General features: G+C 47.5%; 1 protein-coding gene across 3 annotated transcripts in view; it reads right to left on the reverse strand.

Moving 5' to 3' along the window:
* Positions 1-24,323, reverse strand: part of efna5b (ephrin-A5b) — a 91,551-nt gene that overhangs the window by 6,412 nt on the left and 60,816 nt on the right. For all 3 annotated transcript variants that reach the window (XM_037482594.2, XM_037482595.2, XM_037482593.2), the window contains exon 2: positions 9,451-9,743. In XM_037482594.2, the coding sequence (XP_037338491.2) occupies positions 9,451-9,743 (293 nt within the window). The remainder of the gene's footprint in view (positions 1-9,450; positions 9,744-24,323) is intronic.

Here is a 24,323-nt window from a genome sequence, read left to right on the forward strand (position 1 = left end):
AAGTGGAGTGCTTTGTCTAAGTCTAATTGTAGCAGGTTTCGATTTTACAACTGGCAGCGGCTTAACTTATGATGATTTTCATCCTCAAAAGATAAAAAAACAAACAACAAAACGTAATGTTGTGCGAATACTCGACGTGTGTACATTCGCGCGTTTCCCTCTCTGAAACCTCAGCGCCCTCCGAGGGACACGGAGGTCACGCACCGACGACCTATTTGCTGCGTGTGCGGATGGTTTGCGGTCTCTGTCGGAGGAAAACGGATCCCTTCCCGTCATGGGGGGGGGGGGGGGGGGGGGGGGGGGGTGTGAATCTCTGAGCGTTAGCTATCGTAGTGGCTGCATCGCATCCCCCTAAAAATATCTCTGGTGGGGGAGCGTGGGCCAGAGTGTGTGTGTGTGTGTGGTTGACCACTAATGGTGTTGTGGTGAGGCACCAGGTGCTTTTTCCTGCAGACGAGGATAGGGGTCAAACACGTGTCGGATTGGGGGGGGGGAGGGGGACGGGGAGGGGGGGGGGGCGTAATGCAAGTGTCCATCAATACATGGGAAAGTACAGCGGGTCAAAAATGTACACCGTTGTCTGAGGTCAGGAACTCATACTGTTGTGAAATATTAATACTACGGCAAACTAGTTTCTCATCCGTCTCGCCCCAGAGAGACCACGCCGTCCGTTGGGATATCTTTCAGGCGGCGTTTCATGTCTTCTGTGAAACATTCCACAGCTGATGCAATGAAGCCGAGCCTCTCCAAAGGCGACCATTTGGGATCTGTCAACTCCTCTGTGGTGAACCTTTACCCAACCCCTCCCTTCCCTCCCCTCTCTCCCAGCTGTGTCACCCTCTCTTCTCGTCTGTCAGCAGGGCCGTATCCATTCATCAAAGCTCAACTGACTTGCCTCCGTCGTCGTTTTTTTTTTTTTTTTTTTTTACGCCACACGGCCCGACGTGTCGTGTGCAGAGACGCACAGAGTACAGATTGTAATTGCTCCATGTCTTCTTAAAAAACAGTCATTTTCTTCTAATTTTCCCCGGGCTGCATAATTTTTCTGTTAAAAACGACCATAGACTTTGCTACAGCAGATGTCTCAGCTTCTATTTCATGCGAAGGCAGTGAAAAGAAGCAGTGAATTGTCTCTGGTAACAATTCTAATTATGGAAAAGGGTCAGAAGAAATGGAAATCTTTTTCCTTTTCTCGCACTAACCCTTTAATCCGGGTGCCAGTTATTTCCTAAAATGCACACTGCATGCTCCTTGAATCCCTGTCATTTCACCGGAGCCCGCTCCACCGCTCGTCAGGCGGCCGCCGCCGCCGCTCTTTGCCTCTCAACCCCGCAGTTACAATTTTAATGCCGTTGGCTTCATCAGCTGTTTCGTATGCGCGGCGACTCCATCATACGGCCCCTTTTTCAAAGCTCAGTGAAAAAGGTGGAGAAGAGCGAGCGAGAGAGGGAGAGAGAGAGAGGGAGAGAGAGAGAGAGCTTATTATTTTGGTGTGGAGGCAGCCGATGACACGCTAATGAACCCTGACCCACTCAGTTATATACCAGTACCCACACGATTTATGTCACTCTTCTTACCGCTCCGCATTTCTACTCCAACATAATACTTAATGGTCCCATATTCAATGTGTGCAAACACTGTGTATGGCCCAGCACACACACACACACACAGACACACACACACACACACGCGTCTCCAGATGTCTTATCTTCATCATTGTTGTGGGCAGAGCTGAGACGCAGCCATCGACACCAGCCACTTAGCACAGGCAGCTGATTATGAGACAAGTATGGCCCGATGAAAATGGCAAAAAACGCAAGTGGGAGTCTCTGTCATGATGACAAGTTCGTGAAGCTGTTATGATGTTTAAAGATTTGCCCGTGACACTCTATCCACGTCCTACTCGGGACGAATCCTGCACATAAGGTGCACGGTGGGACAGATAGCATAATTGCCGCAGTCGAAGGAGCTTTCACCCATTTTGTATAGCATATATAATATATATAATATGTTATTTCTATGCCTTCGGTAGACAGTTAATGTCAATGTTTATGACATTATTCGCCTCTACCTTCCGTTTTTTTGGTGGCAGCTCTTCATACTTGATGAGGATTCCTCCACCAAAAAAAAAAAAAAATCAGCGCCAGCTTCTGTTTATTTCGGATTAACATGCTGCTGAGGGGCCAGCTTATTGTTTAACATCAACACCCGCCATTCCCGAGCAGCCGCCTCAACCACCAACCCAGGCAGCCAGTGGCTGCTCTGAAGGACAGTGGCCCTGAGACCAAGTCCCGGGGAGATGGGAGGACGGGCGGGCAGGCGAAGGTTGGGTTACTCCTCCCAAGCCTCGCCCCCCCCCCCCCACCCCCCCCCTGGCTGCTAATGGCCGGTCCCCTCTGTGCACTGCATTATGCATCAGCATTAAGCCAAATGGAATGAAGCAGAATCCAATTACGGAAGAACAAACAGGTGGGCTCAGTGCGGCTTAGGCGACGCATTGTTTCAATCACACGGCACAAGGCGAGCTTTATTGCGAGTGTAATGCTATCTGGAAAACACATTTCCATCGCCTTTCACTGAAAGACTCAACAGCTCATTCCGGATGTGACACACACAACCGTGTGTGTGTCACATCCGGAATGAGCTGTTGAGTGTGTATCTATCAACGGTGAGTCAAAAGCTTACACACCAGTTGATATCACGGTAGGATATTGATTTCTTATCCGTCATCTAGACGCTGTAAAGGCTACCGCATCGTCGGTCAAACCGCTAGCGGAGGTTTTGTTTGTTATTTCTTACAACTCAGGTGTCATTTTCTCATCGTCAAGGAGACCAGACCGCAAGATGCCAGATGCAATGTCCCCCAATTTTTGGTTCATACAACTGTGTTTAAGATGTTTGCTGTGGTCCATTAGAAGATCAGTAGATGATCCATTGAGACGACCTCTACAGTCTGAACACGCGGGGACCACAAGAAGCCGAGCCTTGGGTGGACTTGACACGCCGTCCTGTGGACACCGTGTCCGCCTGCCTGTAGTTGGCTTCAGGTCTCAAACCGGCTTTAATAAAGGTGCTCTAATCCTTTGATCCCTGCTTATTCGTAAGGAGGATGGGGGTGGGTTAAAAAGAATGCACTTTAATGTTGTGTTCAGCGCTCAGCATGCCTGCCGAGTTCACTCTGCCAGCTCACAGAAGGAAAAAAAAATAAAAAGGCTGCTGGCTTTGTCTTTGATTTGCCAGGATTACATGTGTGGTTTATGGAGGTTATATGAACCGGTGTCCAAGAGAGAGGACATGCAGCATCTTCAACCAACGTCTCCATCCGGCTAGTCAGACAGTCTGCAGCCAGAACACATTTCCTTCTGTTCCGTGTACAGAAATCAGCGGTGGGATTCATTAACGTTCCTTGTTTCCCTTTCAGGGTATAGAACCATTACCCAGCCGTTCAGAACAAACACACATCCAATGAAATGTTGCACAGGCAGTGTACAGGTGTGCTGTGTAATAAAAGTACAGATCACTATACAAACTGTACTGCAGGCTATGAGGAGACTTCCCACCGAAGAAGCCCATTAACCAGATGCTCACACAATGGGAGGGAATGAGAGGAACAGTGAAAGAAGGGGACTCGAGGATTCAGGCAGGTGAGGCATCCCCCCCCCCGCCCCCCCCTTGGTGATAGCTGGCCTTTTTGCTCCTTCCTTGCATCCTTCAACCACCTCCAAAAGTGAACCAAAGTCGTTCCCGGTGCCGCATGCTGCGAGGGGGGGCGAGGTCACGGGCAGCAATGGGGAAAAGAGTGAGAGAAACAAGGGGGGGGGGGGGGTCGAGAGGTAGAAGTGAGTTGAAATGGGTAATGTTGTAAGGGTGGATACAAGTATTTCCTCTCGACTATTTCTTCAATTTAGATCACGCGTCGTCGTCGTCGTTTTTGTGATGAATCCCATAATGACAGTTTAACAAATTGCTCCATCTTCTAGAGAATCAAAAAGCGCCTAGAAAGTCTGAAAACCCTTGAATTTGATCAGCTCATTAACGTACTCACACTCAAATAACAACAAACTTGATGATTTATAAATCTAGGGGGAGTTTAGCTCTTTAAGCAAGCACACAATAGTAAATCACTGTACATAATAATGTGTCATTTCTGCACTCAGCGTTTCCCATAGAAGGAAAATATTATTGTCATGGCTCGAGCTTCCACCCACAGAACAAATGAGAAAACCTGTGTGCGAGGATGTGGGCATGGTAATAAAGAGCGAATGAAAAAGACTGAATAAATGAACAATAACCAATTAAAAATAATGACCAATGCGGCGGGTTAATAATATATGTGTTAATGGTTTAATGGCCAAGGATGAAATGCCCTTGTCTTTGTTGTAGTGAATCGCAATCGGCTCCTGAAGACGGCCGGTAGGAGCATGAACAGCATTAGGAACCGCGTGCCCTCTGAGTCACAGCCCTCGCCCGCCCCCCCCCCCCCCCCCCCCGCTCCTCCTTTCACCGCCGTGCTGTCTTCCTGCAGACAGCGATGACCACTTTGGGCGCGGTCAAACCCCAAATCGCTCGAATCTCTCGCTCGCCTCGCTTTGCCTGGGCTGTCGGCGGGGGGGGGTGTGGCGTGACCTCGCCTCGCTCCCGGCGCGCGAATAACGGCGGGCGTGTTGCGACCGGGCCTTTCGCCGGACTGGCATCTACCCGTCCGTGGCTTTGTCGTTGGTCGTGGAGGGTTCCGCTCAACCCAGTTGATCCAAAATCTCTCCTTGGTGTTCATTTGACATCTTGATACGGTTAAAGCGCTGCGCATGTTTCAGATCATTTGAATACGCCATCAGGCATTACCGTGCGCCGCAATGAAGCACCTGCGTTTGTTATTCAGGGCTTTCTTTCAAATGTGGATCTGGATCAAAAGAGCCTCGGGGAGGGTTAGTTTCGGACTATGAGGAGACAGGAAATAATGTAGTGACCATTGACAGCGTGAGCCTGTCCGGGTTACAATAATGCATTCCAAACATCTTACACACATCTGTGTGGCTTTTATGTCCATGCATGGGTGGGTGTTTTTATACGAGCGCATGTGCATCCACGCGAGTGTGTCTTTGTCTCACGTTGCTCCGTGTTACCGGATCATTCCTGAGTCGCGATGACAGGGTTGATTTTTCACACGAGTGAATGAAAGGACCTAGTTATGATGGTGTCTGGACCACAAATGGAACGGCGCTGGCTCTTTGTCATTATTAGCAGACCTCCTGCAGCTCTACCAGAATACACACTGCACACAACCCCCACTGCCTCACTTTCACTCGTCTCTTAATGCTTATTTCTCGACGCTGCTGCTCTTCGATCTCTACTCCGTTCTTGTTGGCCATCTAACACGTGTTCTTTCTCCAGAGGTTTTTCTCGCGAGGGTGAAACCCAGAAACGTATATGAAATAACTCCATCCAAGTGTTATTGATTGTGTTTTCCTTGAGAAGCGGCAGCAGCCCGTGTAGGAAAACCAGTCAGGCGGCAAGAAAAGGACACTGCATGATCACACCGAGTGGTTTGCTGTTTGCCACACGCCTCACACGCCTAAACTCACGCCACAACTCGGCTCACTCGGCTCCTTTGCTGTGAGCGAGCTGCCGCCAATATTGGATTCTTGCCCTTTTCAGATGAAATTCACTCAAATACGAGATTGCGGCTTGCGTCCGTATCAGAACAAACCCGCTTGCGTCAGCGCCCCACCCCCCCCCCCGGCGAGATGGGGCACTGGGAACTCTGACCCGAGGAGTGCTCCAATTATCCGCTCGTCCCCTTCCGTCTGTCGCGGAGAACAGACGCCTCCGAGGTGGCACTCGCTCGCTGCTACAGCACAGAGCGGCGTTGCGTGAGGTCATCGTTACACACTCTCTGCATGTACAGTTTACATGTACTTTAATGTATTCCCCCCCCCCCCCTCGTGCCCTGCCTCAGGCTGAACTTTAGAAAGGAACACGTGTGTATGTTGCCTCCCGACTGACTCCAGATGTTGTCTCGTCCTCAATTACCTGCCAGAGAGAAGAGGCCGACACTAACGGAAATGAAGAATCGCGACCTCCGTCAGAGTAAATTCCTGCCCTTCTGCTGCCGTTGATTAAGTTGTTTCTGTTTGTTGAAGCAGATGACAGCCGAAGCCTCGTCTCATCGCTCTAATTTTATCAGATGCAACAAATCAACCCTCAACCCGCATCCGACTCCTAGGGCGAAAACACCATTAACACGCTTTTTTTTTGGGGAGGCAGGAATATGATTTGACAGCTTCGTTTTCATTTTCAAACGTGGTGCTGATCAATCATGTTACCGAGGGCAGATTGGTCTTCACCCACTCCATCAGGAGGAAGAGATTAATAATTCGCATCCTGTGTACATGAGCACTATTTATATATAAGGCAACCGCTGTTCTGTGTGACGTCAAACATTGTTGTAATCCCTGTCAAATTGATTGTAAATAAATATAATATACATTTCATCTGGTCCGGGATATTTTTATGTCTCAAGTGCCTAAGCCTATTCGCGGTTACCTGCTGGTAACTAACTGCCTCATGTGCTCGTGGACAGTGGCGTCTGCCTCGGGACACGATGGCATCTCTGTTCAGTGTAGGTCGGCAGTAAAGCCTGCTTCCGCTGGTCATGATGCTTTGCGATTTTCTCCCAATGCACTCGTACGATATATACGCTGATGGGCGACAAGGGCAAAGTCAGAACGCTGCGTGCAAAAAGCATCCACACGGCGTACAGGAGCGATGTCTCTGCTGTGGTGAAGCCAGCGTTGCTGTGCAAATTCCACACAAAATGGTTTTAAAATTGGACTTAATACAGACATCGCTACAATGTGAAATAGAAAAATGCTAAATGTTTTATGAAGGAAAGTCATCAATCGCTTGAGATTCCTAATTTAGACATTTGGCCTTTGGTGTACTTAAGAATCTCTATCAGATGATAAGATTAATATTTAATGAAACTTATGGGGCGGAAACCATTGGTGAAATCAGGTTGTCCATCAGAACAGGCATTAGGCATGGCCATAAAGCACAACCGACTCTTTTCACTTTGTTGGCCATGATGAGAATTCAATTATATAAAATACCACTCTTATCTTCTCATTTCAATTAAATAAAAAGTGCTATCTTCACTCCTGTAAGCCTCACTGCACAAGTGCAACACATTTTCAAATAGAAGACAATGTTGAGTGGTCACAACCAGGTAAGCCTTCTCAATGTAATCCATGTTGTAGATCCAGGTTGTGGTAATTGTAGAATTAAGTCATCTTTTTTGACAAAGTCAATGAATGAAATGCTTAAAATCAAAGTCCCATATTTAATCGTATCATTGCTGCAGCAACATTGTGCATGCAAACCTTGTGAGGCATATTGGTCCTGGACCCAGATATTGGAAGGTCGGGCCAAGGTGACCCACTCGGTTCACAGACCAAACCAGGGAAGTTTAATGGTCATATTGCTCTGTTTCTTCTGAATTATGTCAAATATGCCTGCTTTAGGTGTACTTTGGGATTCAGTTGTACTAAACATGTTTTATAGCCGTCTTTAGTCCTGAATATTTATGTTATTGGTATATTTAGCCGAAATGCATTCGCTGAAACTCAGCCGCTGACTCTGGTCAAAATTATGTGAATTCTTTTTGCACCGTATTTACTTATCTTTCAGGTTTTTTTTGTGAAAATGTATCACTGAGACGATTAAAGGAGAACAAAAACGACGTAACCCAAATGAAGCGGAGAGGTCTCGGATGTCTGAGACTCACCCCTCTCCAGAGAGAGAGAGAGAGAGAGAGAGAGAGAGATGTTACGGATAAAAAGGCAGGTGTAGTAACGTCACTATCTCTCACTATCTTCATCCTTGGGGGTCTGCATGCTGTCCGCTAGAGAGAGACGCTCCGTCAGATCCATCAGCAGCCATCTTCTCTGATACCTACGAACACTCGGGTTGGGCACAATGGCGGTGGGGAATCACATGTCAGACTTCTTCATGCTAGATGACTTTAATATCCGCCGCGATAGCCAGAGAGCATATATGCCGGAATCATTCAATAGCCAATGACGCCGCGGGCCACTAAACCAATATGGCGTGCACCAGCAGAATGGATGCGTTCCGTGGGAGCCCTGTCGGTTGCAGTGTAATTTAATCCAGGCCTTAGGACAAGCATCTCTCAACAGAAATGGAAATATATAAATATATATATATACATATATGTATGTGTTAGAAATAGAGACTCGCAGGAGAGGATGAATTGTATCACCCTTCCCTAACCCCTATCTACGCCCCCGAGTTCGCAGACTTCCATTTTTCCCTTGTCTCATTTAGTGTGACTGTCAATGCAAATCGGCTATAAAAGCAAAAGGAAAATCTGGTTACTTTTTGAAAACAGACAAATGATCAAACACCTGGCAGTTGAAAGGCCTCTGGAAACGAACGCAGGCTATTTGTTTTGTCGACAAGCTTCACAGCCCAAAGAATGTCGAACATTTAAGAGGAATCTATTGTTTCGTTTCTCTGCGGCTTCTCCTGTTACAGCCCCCAACATCCAGTCCTAAGTGTTACGGGGCAGGGAGAGAGAGAGAGAGAGAGAGAGAGAGAGAGAGAGAGACAGAGAGAGACGTGAAAGGATTAAAGGACACAAGTCTTTGCCGGCTGTCAGGTTAACTGCTTCATAAAAAGGTGTCAACTTAGAAAACAGACCCCAGACTTTTGACGCCGTCTCCGAGAGAAGGGAAGGTTTAAAAGCCACCTGGAGCTGCATTAACACCCAAAAGTCCAAACTTTATTGATAAACAGATAAAAGTAGAGCATAACTGGAAGTATTAAACGGGACAGAGTTAAATGTCAAAACTGACGAGCCCTTGCTGAATTTATACATCGTTCCCTCATAAATAGGCCCGTAAAGTTTAAACTTGCATTACCCTGCGTGATATTGCACTAATGCCACCGATATGAGAGCGTCACCGCGCTTGCCATTTTGTAATATCAGCGTATCCCTGTGACAAATGTGTTTTGAGCGAGTAGCGACAACAGCATCCGACCGACAGTAACTCCTCCGCGTAGTCTGCGTAGTCTCCACTCAATTCCAATCCATCACCTTGCTTTGATAACACCTAATTTCCCAGGGGGGGGGGCTTCGGCCTACAGATGAACCTCGGTTTAGGCTCAGCTTCTACGCCGAGGAGCAGGCGACTCGACGCCTGGCGCTGAGCAGAACAGGAGCAGAACACCACGATGCGGGGAGGAGGGCACTCCTTTTGTCAAAGTGCGCCGGCTTCTGCGAGCGGGGCGCGCGAGGAGTGACCTATTGAACCGTCTCCGTGCCCACCCCGTGAACTCCCTTGTCACGTGAGGTTTGAGAGTCCCCCACTGGGAATGCGACTCCCATAGCAACGGATTGACGTGTGTCAATGTGTTTGATACGTGACTCACATATGTAGTAGTATTCTCTGCCCGGTCGGAACTCGAAGCCCAGGGAGAACGGGGTGAAGAGCTGGAACTTCTCGGAGAACTTGAGCGGCCCGTTGGGGGAGTGCGGCCTGTTGCACTCCCAGCGCTTGAAGCCCTTGGCGGTGTGGTCGCAGGTGCTGTAGCCGTCGTAGTTGACCATGTAGAGGACGTAGCGCTCGGTGCGCTCCTCGGGTACCGTCTCTTCGTAGTGGGGACAGTAGACATCCAGGTAGTCGTTGATGCACACGTCGATGTGGTAGTCGCCACGGTGGAACCTGGTTGGGAAAGAAGAAGAAAATTGTTCATTTTATTGTCATTCCCAGGAAAAGCGAGGGTTTTGAATCCTGGAAACCGGAATCAGAGACACATTTTGTTGGTTTTTAACAGCTTCAATAGTATTTACACACATCGTATTGGCTTTATGCATCTGAGTGTTGATGTGTCAACTTCAATTATCTTTGGATAAAGAGGCTGTTTGAACTCGGCACATATGCAGAGACGAGGGTTTGATCAGTGTGTGTGGAAAGAAGCAGAGCTCTCATCACCTGGCTTCAATAAATGTGGGCGTGTTGGTTCATCTATAAATCTACGGGGGGGCAACAGATGTTTACTCACACATGCACACATCTGTCTTCCCCAATGATAGCAAACTCAAGTGTGACTGTCTCAGAAAATAAGCGCGCGTTTCAGTCGAATAAAAAAGACAGAAGGATGAACAAAATGATCCCGGGGATTCCACGATGGTCCGGACAGTAAATGTCATCATAGGAGAGAAGACAGAGCCGGCGTGTCCCCGAGGGCGGTCTGTGGAGGCGTCTTTACTACTGCAATGATCTAGAACCACACGGGGTCAGAGGGCTTCAATACATACAGGCAGATTCATCAAAAGGCCCCACACTGTCACTGCCTCCAATCAGCACACACACACACACACACACACACACACACACTGTCAGTGTCCTCACTGCTGCCCACGAAATAGGACTCTCTCACCTGTGGAATTTCTACAGCCACCAAAATTAGACAGCATTGTATAGTGAGTTCCTGTCTGGATGGTGGACGGTGTGACCCTAACCTCGGGGTCACAGATCGACCGAGAAAATATTGACCAACCTCAATTTAGCGCACCTACACACACACACACACACACACACACACACACACACACGGATGGTCGCAGACCACACGTCGCAGGCGTGTCAGCGCAGCTGGTGTCAATGACTCATTTCACCTGGGGATGTTTTAGTTTATAATTGAGACCAAGGCTCAAGTGCTGGAAGTGCACAACATGACGAGAGGAAAGTACAAACTTTTAATTGAAAACTTCCTCTGGTGTCTTTCAAGGAGGGCTCCAGGAGCTCGGGGGGGGGACGCACGAGGAGGCAGGCGTGGCGGGAGGCGAAAAGGATTTGATCCCGACGACTCTGGGGAATCGGGATTAAAATGCTGAAGCAGCACGAGTACGAGTGGGGAGTCTGTCCCTTTTTTCCCCACGGCTCGATGTGTGGAGGGGGGCGGGGGGGGGGGGGGGCCGCGTGGGTTTTGGGAAGTTGACTGACTGAGTTGTGTCCTCCATTCGGTTTTCTCAATGATCTATTCTGAACACTCAAAATCGACTGCACTGTCTCCTCTTTCCTGAGCTCGCTACCACTTTTATTTCGTCAGAACTGAGAATCCAATTATAGAGGGTGTTGTGTGCCATCCGATTGTAAAGCCCCTGAAGCCAAATTCTGGTTTGGCCATATTGAGCTATAAACATAAAAATTGGACGGAAGGGACTTTTCTGCTGCTCGTGAACAAAGTGTCCATTATGTCGTAAAGATTTTGTACGGAACAATTCAACAATAGAGCTTGGAAAAAGGGAAGATTTCTGCCAGTCGATTTCAAAATACGAGTCGAACCGTCAAATGTTAATGAAGATATGAGCTGCACAAAGGCACAAAAACGCGATTATACGGTATTTCTTTCTGCCTCTTTTTTTTTCCGTGTTGCTGTCCTTCCACCCACTTCTCTGCTCCCTCTTCTCGAAAGTACGGCTCTGCTCATTATCTCACTGTGATGTTTGAGTTCGGACTCTAAAGAAGGAGTTTTCTAAGATCATACTTCTGAAAAAGTTTGTTCTTCGTGGCGGCGTTTACGTCAATCTGCAGCGCGTCTATGGAAATTACAAGGAATCCCAAACGCAAAACACAACCACAAATAGCAATTTGAGCAAAATCTGCTCTCTGCACGTCACTTGTCACTTAACTAATGTTGATGTTCTGAATGATTGATGAAACAAATAACAGGGCCGACAAACCGCGCCGCAGCCATTCCTCATTAATGTGATCATGCGTGTCTGCTGGTTTCTGCTCTGTTCATTTATTCAAGCGTGTTTTTTGTAGCCTGAGTTAACAGGAAATGCTGCTTTGCTGTGTTTACCCCGTTTAGCAGGGTAAATACTGACGTGAGGGTGTTTACAACCGAGGCTTGGAGTAGCTCATCTGTAACATCTCACTTAAAAACGTGCCGGCCAAAGGCCCACGAAGAGCCATGCATCTCTCTCACTGCTTTAAAATGTCACCGGCTTAATGGTCACATCCTCCCATCCGCTCGCCCCCGGCGCGTGTGTTTATGTGTGCCGGCGTGCTGTGTTTGTGTGGGAGAGAGGGGGAGAGAGAGAGAGAGAGAGAGAGAGAGAGAGAGAGGGGGAGAGAGAGTGTGTGTTTGTGTGTGACGTTTCAGCTGCCCTTCTCGCCCTGTCTCAGCAGTCAGAGTAGTAGCTTGTGGCCCTGACTGCAAATGAAGCGGAGGATGTTTGGGTGAGTGAGCACATAAAGGGGACAGGACGGGCATTTGTAACACGCTACACACACACACACACATTGGGTAAATGCAACAAACCCACACACACACACCTCCATGCATACATTAGATGTGTGTTATCAGTTCAGCGAGCTCCCTGGCACATTGGCAAAGGAACAGCAGTGAGACAGCCAGAAGCTGCTAATGGCTGCGAGTGAGAAATAGAGAGAGAGAGGGGGGGGGGGGGGGGGGGGAGAAACAGACAGGATGAGGGAGAGAAAGGGACCTGCTTCCAAAAGAAGCTGAGGGAATAATACAAAACAGACAGGCAGCGAGACTGAATAATGCAGATAGTATTGCCAGATTCCCACTGAATCCAAATCTGTGGGTTATTCAACAATGTGTTTATCACTGAAGGTGATTCCACTGGATGTGTGTGACGTGGCTGTTTGTGCTCCACGACGTCTCTCCGATGAAATCAACTAAGCTGCGTTTGTTCTCCTCTTTTAGGTGCTGCTGGTGTCTTTTTTTGTTGCAATGGCAGCTTTAATCGGCTGCTGGTGTTCTATACAGCGTTCCGGCTTTTCAGCAGAAAGAGGAAAGCCTTCTTCACCGTTCGTACGTACGTACGTCGGCCGCTGTGCGGGACGCCGGAGAGAGGGGCGTACCAGCAGGGCAGGGAGTACAGTAACACTGGGGTCAATAGATGAGAGTAATTGCAAAGATGCTGCAGGATCAGCTGAACCGCACAAAAGAGGAGGCAGCATCCAAAATGACTCTCGTGTGAGTTTTTGTCGGTGATAATAATATATATATATTTTTTTTTCAGTATTAGATCTTCTCTTCTTTCAGTATTAGTTCATCTGAATCTGATGAACATAACATTTATAAATATATTGATTGAAATCATGTATTTTAATGTCCAAATAACATCATCCCTACCGAGGATAAACAATGTAACACTGTATACGGTGTAATTAATGTATAAGGCATCCCATCATGTTCATGTTACTCTCTAAATACATACACACACACATTTTTTATGTTATGTTATGCACAGTTAGTTATTACTAAACCTTTAATATTAAATTGGGAGGCAATTTTTTTGTGAGATGGCCTCTGACCCATTAGTAGATGGAATACATATTCATTTAATTATGCTTCACCATTATGTATGTTTTAATTACCACATGTCACCAGTAAACACTGAAAAGTCAAATCCATCCTGCGCCACAGTCCATTCAGTGACGCCACACGTGTTTATTTAGTTTAAAAGCGCCAGAGAAATTGTCCAGATGGAGTTGGCGCCGAGTTGCCCTCGCTCCTCCACCGATGCGCCACACGCACGCACACACACACACACACACACACACCACCCAACCCAACCGGCACCATCGCTCCCCCCGTTTTTACGACGCGCTAATGGCAACATCATGAGCTACAATCTTGCCCGTTCTTGTGAGTGAAGAGAAGCAGCTGAGAGTGGCAGCGGAGACCTCCGAGCAGTTATAACAGATGATTAAGGAGCAAAGTTGGATGGTGGGCTAATTGTCGAATGGTGATAATTACACGTCTTTGTTATGCCACAGCTGTCCCGTTGCGCCGTGGGTCACAGCACAAAGCCTGGGAAATCAGCTGGACACGGAGGGTGGGTGCATATACATGTGTGTAACTGTGAGCCAGTGAATAAATGATAGAGAGAGAGAGAGAAAGAGAGAGAGAGAGAGAGAGAGAGGGATCATCTTTATTACCAACTGATTACATTTTCACACCGCCCACTCAGGCCTGCGGGGGTGAAACTGAAGGGCCAAGTCTTGTCAGCACAAACACGCACACTCGCACACGGATACAGAGAGACACCTGCACAGAGAGTCACAAACACAGAGAGCGAGTTCGGGAGAGCCGCAACGCTGAAGTGAATTCTGGGTGAGGTGGCACACCACCACGGTCGCTGATTGGCTCATTTCCATTTCAATTACACAGCCCAGTGACATCGCCGCGTCCACACACACACACACACACACACACACAGAGAGAGAGAGACAAACACACTCGCACGCACCGGCCCTCTGCGCTCGCACACACGCCGTATCCAATGAACTCCCATCAGCCACCTCTCCAAGCTGCGCACCGGCGGCGGCGGCGGCAGACACAAAGCGAGAAGGACGGGGACGGATAGGCGAGGCTGAGCGACAACGCAGAGAGAGAGAGAGAGAGAGACGGAGAGAAAGGGGAGCAGAGCGGGAGCCCGGGGGCAGGAGGAGGCCCGGAGCAATCCGTTAAATGGGTGAGAATCAATGAAAAGTGGAGCTCGTGCTGCCGTGCCCTAAATACCACAATACCATATTGGACATGACGTGCCGGGCAATGTGCACCTCTCAAGGCGGGAAACCTCAGCGCACCTCTGCAAAGTCACAGAGAGGAAGTCTTCGTCGTGAAAGACGGACGGCTGATGAATGTGCGGTGACAAAAATACCGTGAAGATGCTGAGCTTTGTACGCGAGAAGAAATGCCTGAAAGAAAAAAAAAAGACAGTTCCTGTCAAAGTCTCCGCAGCGTTAAAGCCTGCCGACAGCTGCATGCATCACAAAGTCAAAGCCTCCTCTGAAAGATCATCTTTGTTTGTCTATTCCTCCTTTTTCCTTCTGTTCTCTCTCTATCTTTTTGCTCTCACCCCCTTTTGCACTCTTGTTTTTTCTTTTTTTTTCCGCCTAGTTTCTCACTCCAGTCCAGTCCCTCTCATGACCATCACATCTATTTACATTATTTCCCCTTTTGAAATTCCTACATCGGATATTCCTTCAATTCAATGTCCTCGGGAAATTCTCCGCTACGTGATAAATCAAACCCTAGTAATCCCCCCCCCCCCCCCCAGAAAAGGCGCTCTGGGGGCCTTAAAAGGGAAACCCACAATGTCCTGTGCAGTGTGTATGCGCACTCGGATGTGTGCGAGTGTTCCGCAAGTGAAAGATCATTTGTTGATTTTATTCCGGGGGGGAGAAATATGTTTAGCCAGGAGGAGATGAACTCCGGCTGAACCCTGGCTAGAGCACACAGGCGAAAAAAAAGGCCCGTACGGGACCTTTCAACACATACAAAGTAAACACACATCGCAAACACTCCTCCATTTAGTTTGTGCAGTTGTCTAATTGCAGATGATTGGTTCAGTGTCAGAGGGGGGGGTGGGGGGGGGGATGAGAGAGCGAGTGGAGCAGAAGGGAGGCAGAGGGAGAAGAAGAGAGAGGCTGTTAAGATTGATCACGCTTGATCTTTGTCAGGAAAGGAACCGGGCCTTCTGACCGCTGAGGCTTTCACCTTGTTGTTACTGATGCGTCTGATGGAGTGTGATGGAAGGAGGATGAGGAGGAGGAGGAGGCGCAGAGCGATGCATCCACTCTGCAATCATCATAGCGTTGAAATGAGATCCCCCCCCACCAGAACATTATGGCATTCAGACACATTTCTAGTCCAAGTGACAATGCCACCCTGCTCAATGAGTGTGCCGGGCGATGATGTAATGGGGTGATTTGTTGTTTTTCAATGGAATAACTACTGACTGAAATGACTGAGAATCAAATTCAACATCAAAAACTGCATATGAACTTTAACCTATACTATTTCCCTATAATTACACTAGAAGTTCCCTTTCACTGTGGAAATATACTCACACAGAAGTTACTTACGTACTTACTTAGGAGACAATTTATCTCCTGAACTCAGACGACACGCTGCACTGTGTTGATATGGCGTTCTGGAAAGGACCCACGTCACCTTTATAAACTGTTGGTTGCGCTCCGAGGCGGCAAAAGGAGCGAGCAGCGAAGTCAGGGGGAGCAACATGTGCGAGTGCGCCTTGTTATTTGAGTTGACGGACACATTCCTCGCTGGCTAACTGGCCCGATAGGCTTACAGCGCCGCGAGGGGACGCGGATAAGACGCGCAGACATCAGACCTATAGAGTATCACATCTTACTGATAATGCCCGTGGGACATAGTGGAGGGCTGGTTGTGCGTGTGTATGTGACTGTAGGAATATTTCAATATATTTATAGGGGATATCTGCTGTAATGTGCACACACACACACACACACACACACGTACAAGTGCATCGCTGTTGGTCATGGTGCGTTTAACCGCGTCCATCTGCTTTAGGTTTATGGAGGGTGTACTGCAGGCTCAGAGCAGGTGGTCAGCCCAGTATAATACACTGTGTGTCAGCAGTGAGAGACACGGGGACGTACCCGTGCATTCCTCCATCTCTTTTTCTCACACGTATTCAACCTCCTTTCTCCTTTACTTCTCCTCTATCGGTTTCTGCCTCTGTGCCGCATCTCTCGCCCCCCCCCCCCCCCCCCCCCCCCCTCTCATCTGCTCCCCCCCGCCGTCTCCCACCTTCGCCACCCTCCACTGTGATCTTATGATATTCATTTCTGCCATTTATGTCTGTCAGCGCTCGTTTTGCCCCCCTCCCCCCCCCCCCCCCCTCCCCGGGGGGGGGAGACAATGAATTAAGAGCAGCGACAGACAAGCTCTTGTTCTTGCTTCTGCCGCCGAGTGAAACGGCGAGACGCGGGGCTCCAGCAGCTGTTTGATGTAGTTTGCATTAGCGTGCCGCAACTCAAGGCCTCAACAGAGAAGAAGGGGGTTGAATGTGATAAATATGGCCGGTGTAACACTGATGTATATGTGGGCTATACATGCGAGTGAATGGCTTAAGTGTGTGTTTGCGGGGTCCGTGTGCGTCTCTGTGTGTAAAAGGGCTTCTTTATTTCTCTGTCCGTCACCAAGGGAGCCAGGGAGAAATGACACATCCCCCCCCAACAACATCCTGTCAGGCCCTGGGGCCATTCTCCTGAAACATTGCTGCGCCCAAACCCACTTCGGCCCCTTTTGTAAATACTGTACGCCCTGACATGTTTACCAGGGCCGGCCCGGCTGAGAGTGTACGCGCGGTCACACATGGGCAGTTAATGTCAATTAATAGCTGTACATCATGGCGTGGCAGACATGTTTGCCATTAATCATACGCCTTTTGGGGTTTTATGGTGACAAGGTATTTGGCAATGAAACGCCTCTGAGCCGTGTAACACGTCTTCCTCATGTGTGTGAGAGAGAGAGAGAGAGAGAGAGAGAGAGACGGAGACAGACGGACAAGGACATCCTATACAGAAAGGGACAGAGCTGGACTGGTGTCTACTCCATTACCTGCTAGCTGTGAACATGTCCCAGGTTAGATAAACACAAACACCTCACATTACTAAAAGTGTAAGTGACACAACACAAACACTTGGACAGGTGGTGGGAAAGCACAGACACTAGAAAACTTCCAAGTTCACGTTGGAAACAGTTCATTCAATGGCAACGTGAAAAGACTCAGTCACCAGATTATTTAACAGAAAATGTCGAAGGTGTAACTGCAGAATTTGCCTCTAGTTTCCTGCCACTGTACTTGCAGTAGGGCGCTGAGTTGCATTACATAGTGTCCCTAAATGGAAGTAATGGAGCCTCCTCAGAGGGCGGTGAAGCTGCACCCCGGATTAAGACAAAGGGGTTTTAAGATAAAAGAAATGTGCACTCTCTCTCATCTCTCAATGCCTGTGTGTGATAATGGGCCAGAACACTTCAATGTGGAGAATAGAAGACCTAACTTGCACTGCGGCTCAATAAGTCAGGTCTCAGCGCTGGTCAACCCTCCGATGTAGCGTTCGAACCTGTGCGCTGGGCGTGGCTCTGCTTTGGTGAGCGCCATACACACCGTCTCATATTTTCAGATCTGTTTCACTGGTCGTATTTCATTGCACGCAGTCGACTGTCCTGATGCGTTGCGTAAGACGCCCTCGGTCCTGTTGGAATCTGTCACATCAGCCTGTAATCTCTTAAAACGATGGGCCAAAAGCCAACTTGACATTCCTTTAAAATAACGAGCCAGTTATTGGATACACATAATATATCCCACGGCACATTGGAAGGGCGTTGGAAGTAGCTGCTGTCGATCTCTTCCACCCAGATGTGTAACGTCAGTCCCAACGCATACGTGCTACTTACGCATAGCCAGACAAGCCAGCAGCACACACACACACACACACACACACACACACACACATCATTTTGTTGTTATTTAGATATGTTCCGATGCTTTTACTTTGTGTGAATAAAACGTGGGATATACTATGTTTAGTACTTTGCATTTCAGATTTGTTTGAGTGACAGCGAGCGAGGCTCCTTGTTAAGTTATTTAACACTTTGTGCTTTATTATGAACACGAAATTAAATCAACATTTTCTATGATGTAAAAGTTACAAGAAATATGGGTGTAATAAGGAAGCACCAATACACGACCGCTTATCAGACGATAGTGGCGGAAACATCTGGATCGGGTATTGATGACAATCTACTCCCTTCAGTTTCTTGCTTACACTGAATATTAAAGGCGGTAAGTTTGGACCATTCCTTTTGTTTACCAAGTTGCTGTGTTAATTACTTTACATTCCACACATTCAGTAGATGCACGGATTCATTTTTCACATTTTGATGATCACAGTCTCTTCCAAGAGAGAATAGAGCTTAATGGAGCTTATTAATGACACACTGGAAGCGGACAGTTACATTGTATGAAGCCTGGGTATTGGTATCAGCAGTAGAAAAGTCGGAATGGTGGATCCCTACACATTACAGAAGAATGTCAGTCCACTTTTCTTTTGTTGCTGCAATCCCCCCCCCCCCCCCGCTCCTTGTCTCGCTCTCTCCCTGGAGAAATGATCAGCAGATGGATGGAGGAGTGAAATGACTAGAAGAACTGGCGAAATGGCAGCGAGAAAAAAACAACAATAAAGGAAACGTACCATGTGGGAGATCCAGTGTGGGAGGAGAGGAGAAGAAAAAAGGCAAGCATGGAGGTGCAAAAGCTGTTAAAGACGGCGGGTAAAGTGTGTAAACACGTGGGAAGAAAACATAGAAGCAAGGATGAAACAAGCATGATTGTGTCTTGTTTATTTCATCTAGATGCGCCTGGTGTTTTTCACCCATTGCACCAGGTCATTAACTCTGGCAGCCATGAGCAGACACCTCCATACATATCCATGCACTAAATGCACTGACCTTTGAGGTAGGCTGCCACGGAGCTGGAACTTTCATAAAACTCCTTGAACCACTGGCTGTATACTGCCACACCGCGCGTTGTTGTGTGCGCATGTGTGTGTGTGTGTGTGGGTCCAGCCGTCTGGGACTGCAGCCGATTTAGTGTTTGTAACAGAGGGAGCCACGAAGCCAAATGTGTTGTGTTTATCGTAAGAATGGAATTGCTTTACTGACGGATTGTTGCTGTAGTTGTTCTTGTCCGGACATCACCATCATCGCGAGGAGCTGTTCATATGGAATTGCTTTAAATAATGCGGAAATCTGCAACTTCCAATGCGGCACAAATCAGTTTTGCACGTGGATGTGTTATCATCACGGGGAAGGTTAATCCTCCTCATAAGTCTTGTGGACTCATCCTGGCGTGCTGCCCTTTCAATGGAACGTATTGATCAACTGCACATTGAATTGTGTAGCTGCGTCTGAACAGGTAAGCAAGCAAAGCGGGCCGACTTTCCAAGCCTAAACAGTGTGGTTAAATGAGTTGGTACTCTCTCTCTTCCTCTCCCAGATTAACTCATACTTCCAGGATAATTCCTAGATTTCAGTCTTAATTGCTCCAGAATGGTTTCATATGGCCCCATATGAATCAAAACCAGACTTCTCCAAATGTTGTGCAAGGCATTAAACACCAACAACGCTGAGTTAAAACAATATGGCAAAAGGTGTTTGGGACTCCGACGCCAAATGTTTGCTCTAAATGGATTTTCTCACAGTTTCCACTATGATCTACACTCACCGGCCACTTTATTAGGTACACCTGTCCAACTGCTCGTTAACACTTAATTTCTAAGCAGCCAATCACATGGCGGCAACTCAGTGCATTTAGGCATGTAGACATTGTCAAGACAATCTCCTGCAGTTCAAACCGAGCATCAGTTTGGGGAAGAAAGGTGATTTGAGTGACTTTGAACGTGGCATGATTGTTGGTGCCAGAAGGGCTGGTATGAGTATTTCAGAAACTGCTAATCTACTGGGATTTTCACGCACAACCATCTCTAGGGTTTACAGAGAATGGTCCGAAAAAGAAAAAACATCCAGTGAGCGGCAGTTCTGTGGGCGGAAATGCCTTGTTGATGCCAGAGGTCAGAGGAGAATGGCCAGACTGGTTCGAGCTGATAGAAGGGAAACAGTGACTCAAATAACCACCCGTTACAACCAAGGTGGGCATAAGAGCATCTCTGAACGCACAGTACGTCGAACTTTGAGGCAGATGGGCTACAGCAGCAGAAGACCACACCGGGTGCCACTCCTTTCAGCTAAGAACAGGAAACTGAGGCTACAATTTGCACAAGCTCATCGAAATTGGACAATAGAAGATTGGAAAAACGTTGCCTGGTCTGATGAGTCTCGATTTCTGCTGCGACATTCGGATGGTAGGGTCAGAATTTGGCGTCTACAACATGAAAGCATGGATCCATCCTGCCTTGTATCAACGGTTCAGGCTGGTGGTGGTGGTGTCATGGTGTGGGGAATATTTTCTTGGCACTCTTTGGGCCCCTTGGTACCAATTGAGCATCGTTGCAACGCCACAGCCTACCTGAGTATTGTTGCTGACCATGTCCATCCCTTTATGACCACAATGTACCCAACTTCTGATGGCTACTTTCAGCAGGATAATGCGCCATGTCATAAAGCTGGAATCATCTCAGACTGGTTTCTTGAACATGACGATGAGTTTGCTGTACTCAAATGGCCTCCACAATCACCAGATCTCAATCCAATAGAGCATCTTTGGGATGTGGTGGAACGGGAGATTCGCATCATGGATGTGCAGCCGACAAATCTGCGGCAACTGTGTGATGCCATCATGTCAATATGGACCAAACTCCTTGAGGAATGCTTCCAGCACCTTGTTGAATCTATGCCACGAAGAATTGAGGCAGTTCTGAAGGCAAAAGTGGGTCCAACCCGTTACTAGCATGGGGTACCTAATAAAGTGGCCGGTGAGTGTATATCTTTCTTCCACTAGCTCTCCCACGCTCGAAGCCCCTCAGAAAAGTTACAAGGTATTACATTTAATGGATTTAGCCTGTTCGCATAACAAGATGGTACGTCAACCATTCATTATTACACTAATTACTCTCCTAAGGCAATACAAGTGAACTGCAGTACAACAATGGCATCTCACATTAGACAAAACCAGCCCACGCTCATTTCCAAACACTCTGAATCAATCGCTCGATGTTGCTCAACAGAGAGGAAAAAGGCTCCAGCTCTGCCAGCGCTATTTGTTTATTATATTCCCACGGACGCTCGTAACCTAAGTGCATTATTACTAAAAGCAGACTGAGCGACAGGGCAACATGTTTGTTCAGGTCATGTCACGTGTTGCCATCCCTGTTATCTGCATGGGCCTAGACAGTGTGGACCTGTCTTAGTCATAAGCTGCACAGTGAAGCTGGAAAAAAAACAAAGATCCCCTGATTGCCATCATCCCGGGGCGCCAACCCAGATCCAGTTTTGAAACTGGGGCTTACAGAGGTGCTAATGCATGCTTTCATCTTAACAGCGAACATCTATCACGGCGATAACAATCAGATGGGCCCAGTCTTCTCTCCTGTCGGATGACAACTTTCAAAGTTCAATCAGAAGTTGGAAGAACTATCGAGAATCAGCGACGGCGTGGGTGTTATGACTGTGTTATTGAAGCGTCAGATTTGGGGATACAGGAGATTCGGTAGGTGTGGCAGATGATGCACCGATCTCACTTCATCAGTCCTTGATAGTGACCCGTGGGCTCTAGGTGTCGGCTGATCCACGTTATCAAAATAATGTCTTTATTAAGCTGTAGGCCCGACTGAGTGGAAGTGACTCTGAGATCTTTCTTTTCGTGAATTAATCAAATTTATATTTTTAACTTAGTTACAAGTCATTTATTGATAAGATAATAATAAATTGTACTGCAGCAACTTGGTAAAAAAAACAAATATATATATATATATATATATGTGCGTATAAAAATAAATATTTCAAGGTCTTATTGCCCCTTTGCTTGTCAGAAAAAGATCTATTGAGGTGGTCAGTAGCTGTAACTCCAGGGGGATCAACAGGCTGTTTTTCTCAGTGGGGGGTTGACACATGGCCCCCTCTGCTAATTCCTCATGCTTGTTTAAAAGCTATATTCTCCTTTAGCTCCTACCCTGTATACGCATGTGTGCACATGCATGGGTAGGGTGCAAGTCTTTATTAATGTACCGAGGTCTTGTGTGTGTGTGTGTGTGTGCGTGTGTGTGTGTGTGTGTGTGTGTGTGTGTGTGCGTGTGTGTGCGTGTGCTCGGTATGAACAAAGTATTTTTTCCAGGACCTTCAGGGTCAGCCTCCTATGGAGAAGCTGTCAAGGTCCCAGGCAGGGGGTTAAGCGTTGTGTCGGCTACTTGCGCTGGGGTGTCTTCTGTGGGCAATGTCTGCGTTATATAGGGCAGCAAAGGTCACTATATAATATAGACATTTGCTTGCACACACTCACACACACACACACACACAAATCTTAATGCATACATACATATTACATAAATCTATCCAGAGATGTTAAACTGTACAGTTCAAGGCCAGTTTGCAGTTTATCCTTGTGTTGCTGAGGCCACGCTGGCTACTTTTTATGGGTTATGCGAGACCTCTTTTCAGTGTTGACATGGAAACGGCCAAATCCAGCAGAGGACTCCATTTGACGGGAAATGATTCAACACAACTTGTTTTAAAAAGCATAAACAAGTGCTGTATCCAGAACCGTGTGCGGTTAATTAGTTGCAGATATAAATGTGTTGCTGTGACAATGAATATTTACCTTTCTCTCTCAAATGCTGTTCTACATATCCTTCATTAGCAGAATCATTGCATCCCGGCTGTCTGGAAATCTCAACGAGGGAAATAACTCTCTGAGCAAAAAAAAAAAAATGTAACAAAGAAACAAGGTTTTTCTTGCAATGGCTCATGAATACTATGCACGAAAAAGGCAGGAGCTGTTCGGTTCCCCTCAGGAGAAGACTAGCGTTTTCCTCTTTGGAAAAGAGCATAAAGCGGGATCAAACAGTGCGTAGTGGGAGCAGTCAAGGCTGTCCTTGCCTCAGACCCGTTTAAAAAAAGACCCAATTTGACAGAGCAGGAACTCTTGTCAGTTCACCGGAGCTTTGTGTCACGTCGAACCAGCTAAAAGATGCTCAGCGGGCGTTTGCTGTGCTGTCCTAGAGAGCGCACTGCGGGGGGATTAGTGGAGTAACACGCTGTGTGTGTGTGTGTGTGTGTGTGTGTGTGTGTGTGTGCGGGCAGGTTGGACTTGTACTGTGTGTGTGTGTGTGTGTGTGCATTTGTGATATCTCGCCTATCCTCATCCACACTGTTACTTAGCAAGAGGGGAAACATACATGAAGCAAAGCAACACTACACACACACACACACACACACGCAACCCGGAACCTCCTCCCTCTGATAATAACATTTCTGATTGATTCTTGCTGAAGCAAAACTAATTCTGCTTTCAAACTAATTGGCCTGGTAGCCTTTTTTTCCCCATGTGTGGAGACTCAGAAGTTTTTTTGGCACTGAAACAAGGTCTTTAGGTCACGTCTTGGTGGGCACAAGCTACATTCTGTTCACACTTCCAACTGTGAGATGGTGAACTATTGAACTCCCAGAGCAGAGCGGGAAATTGAATCAACAAGCTTCTGGGTAACGAAAATGAAATTTGAACACAGTGACAGGATCAGTTATACTAGCAAAGGATTCAGAACGTTTGTGCTGTTTATTTATGCGCAGTGTGCCGGTTTGGGGCAAACAGAGAAATGCTCCCCAATGCACCCACGCACACACACACACACACACACACAAAGGGGGTTTTATGGAAGCAAGTGGTGATACGCCGTAGACAGGTTTGGGGAGCTTTACCGACATGTGTGGTCTATAGTTAGCACAGTTGGAGAATGCCTTCCATCCATCCC

Source organism: Pungitius pungitius, chromosome 5, assembly GCF_949316345.1.
Source record: "Pungitius pungitius chromosome 5, fPunPun2.1, whole genome shotgun sequence".
In the NCBI taxonomy this organism is placed as follows: domain Eukaryota; kingdom Metazoa; phylum Chordata; class Actinopteri; order Perciformes; family Gasterosteidae; genus Pungitius; species Pungitius pungitius.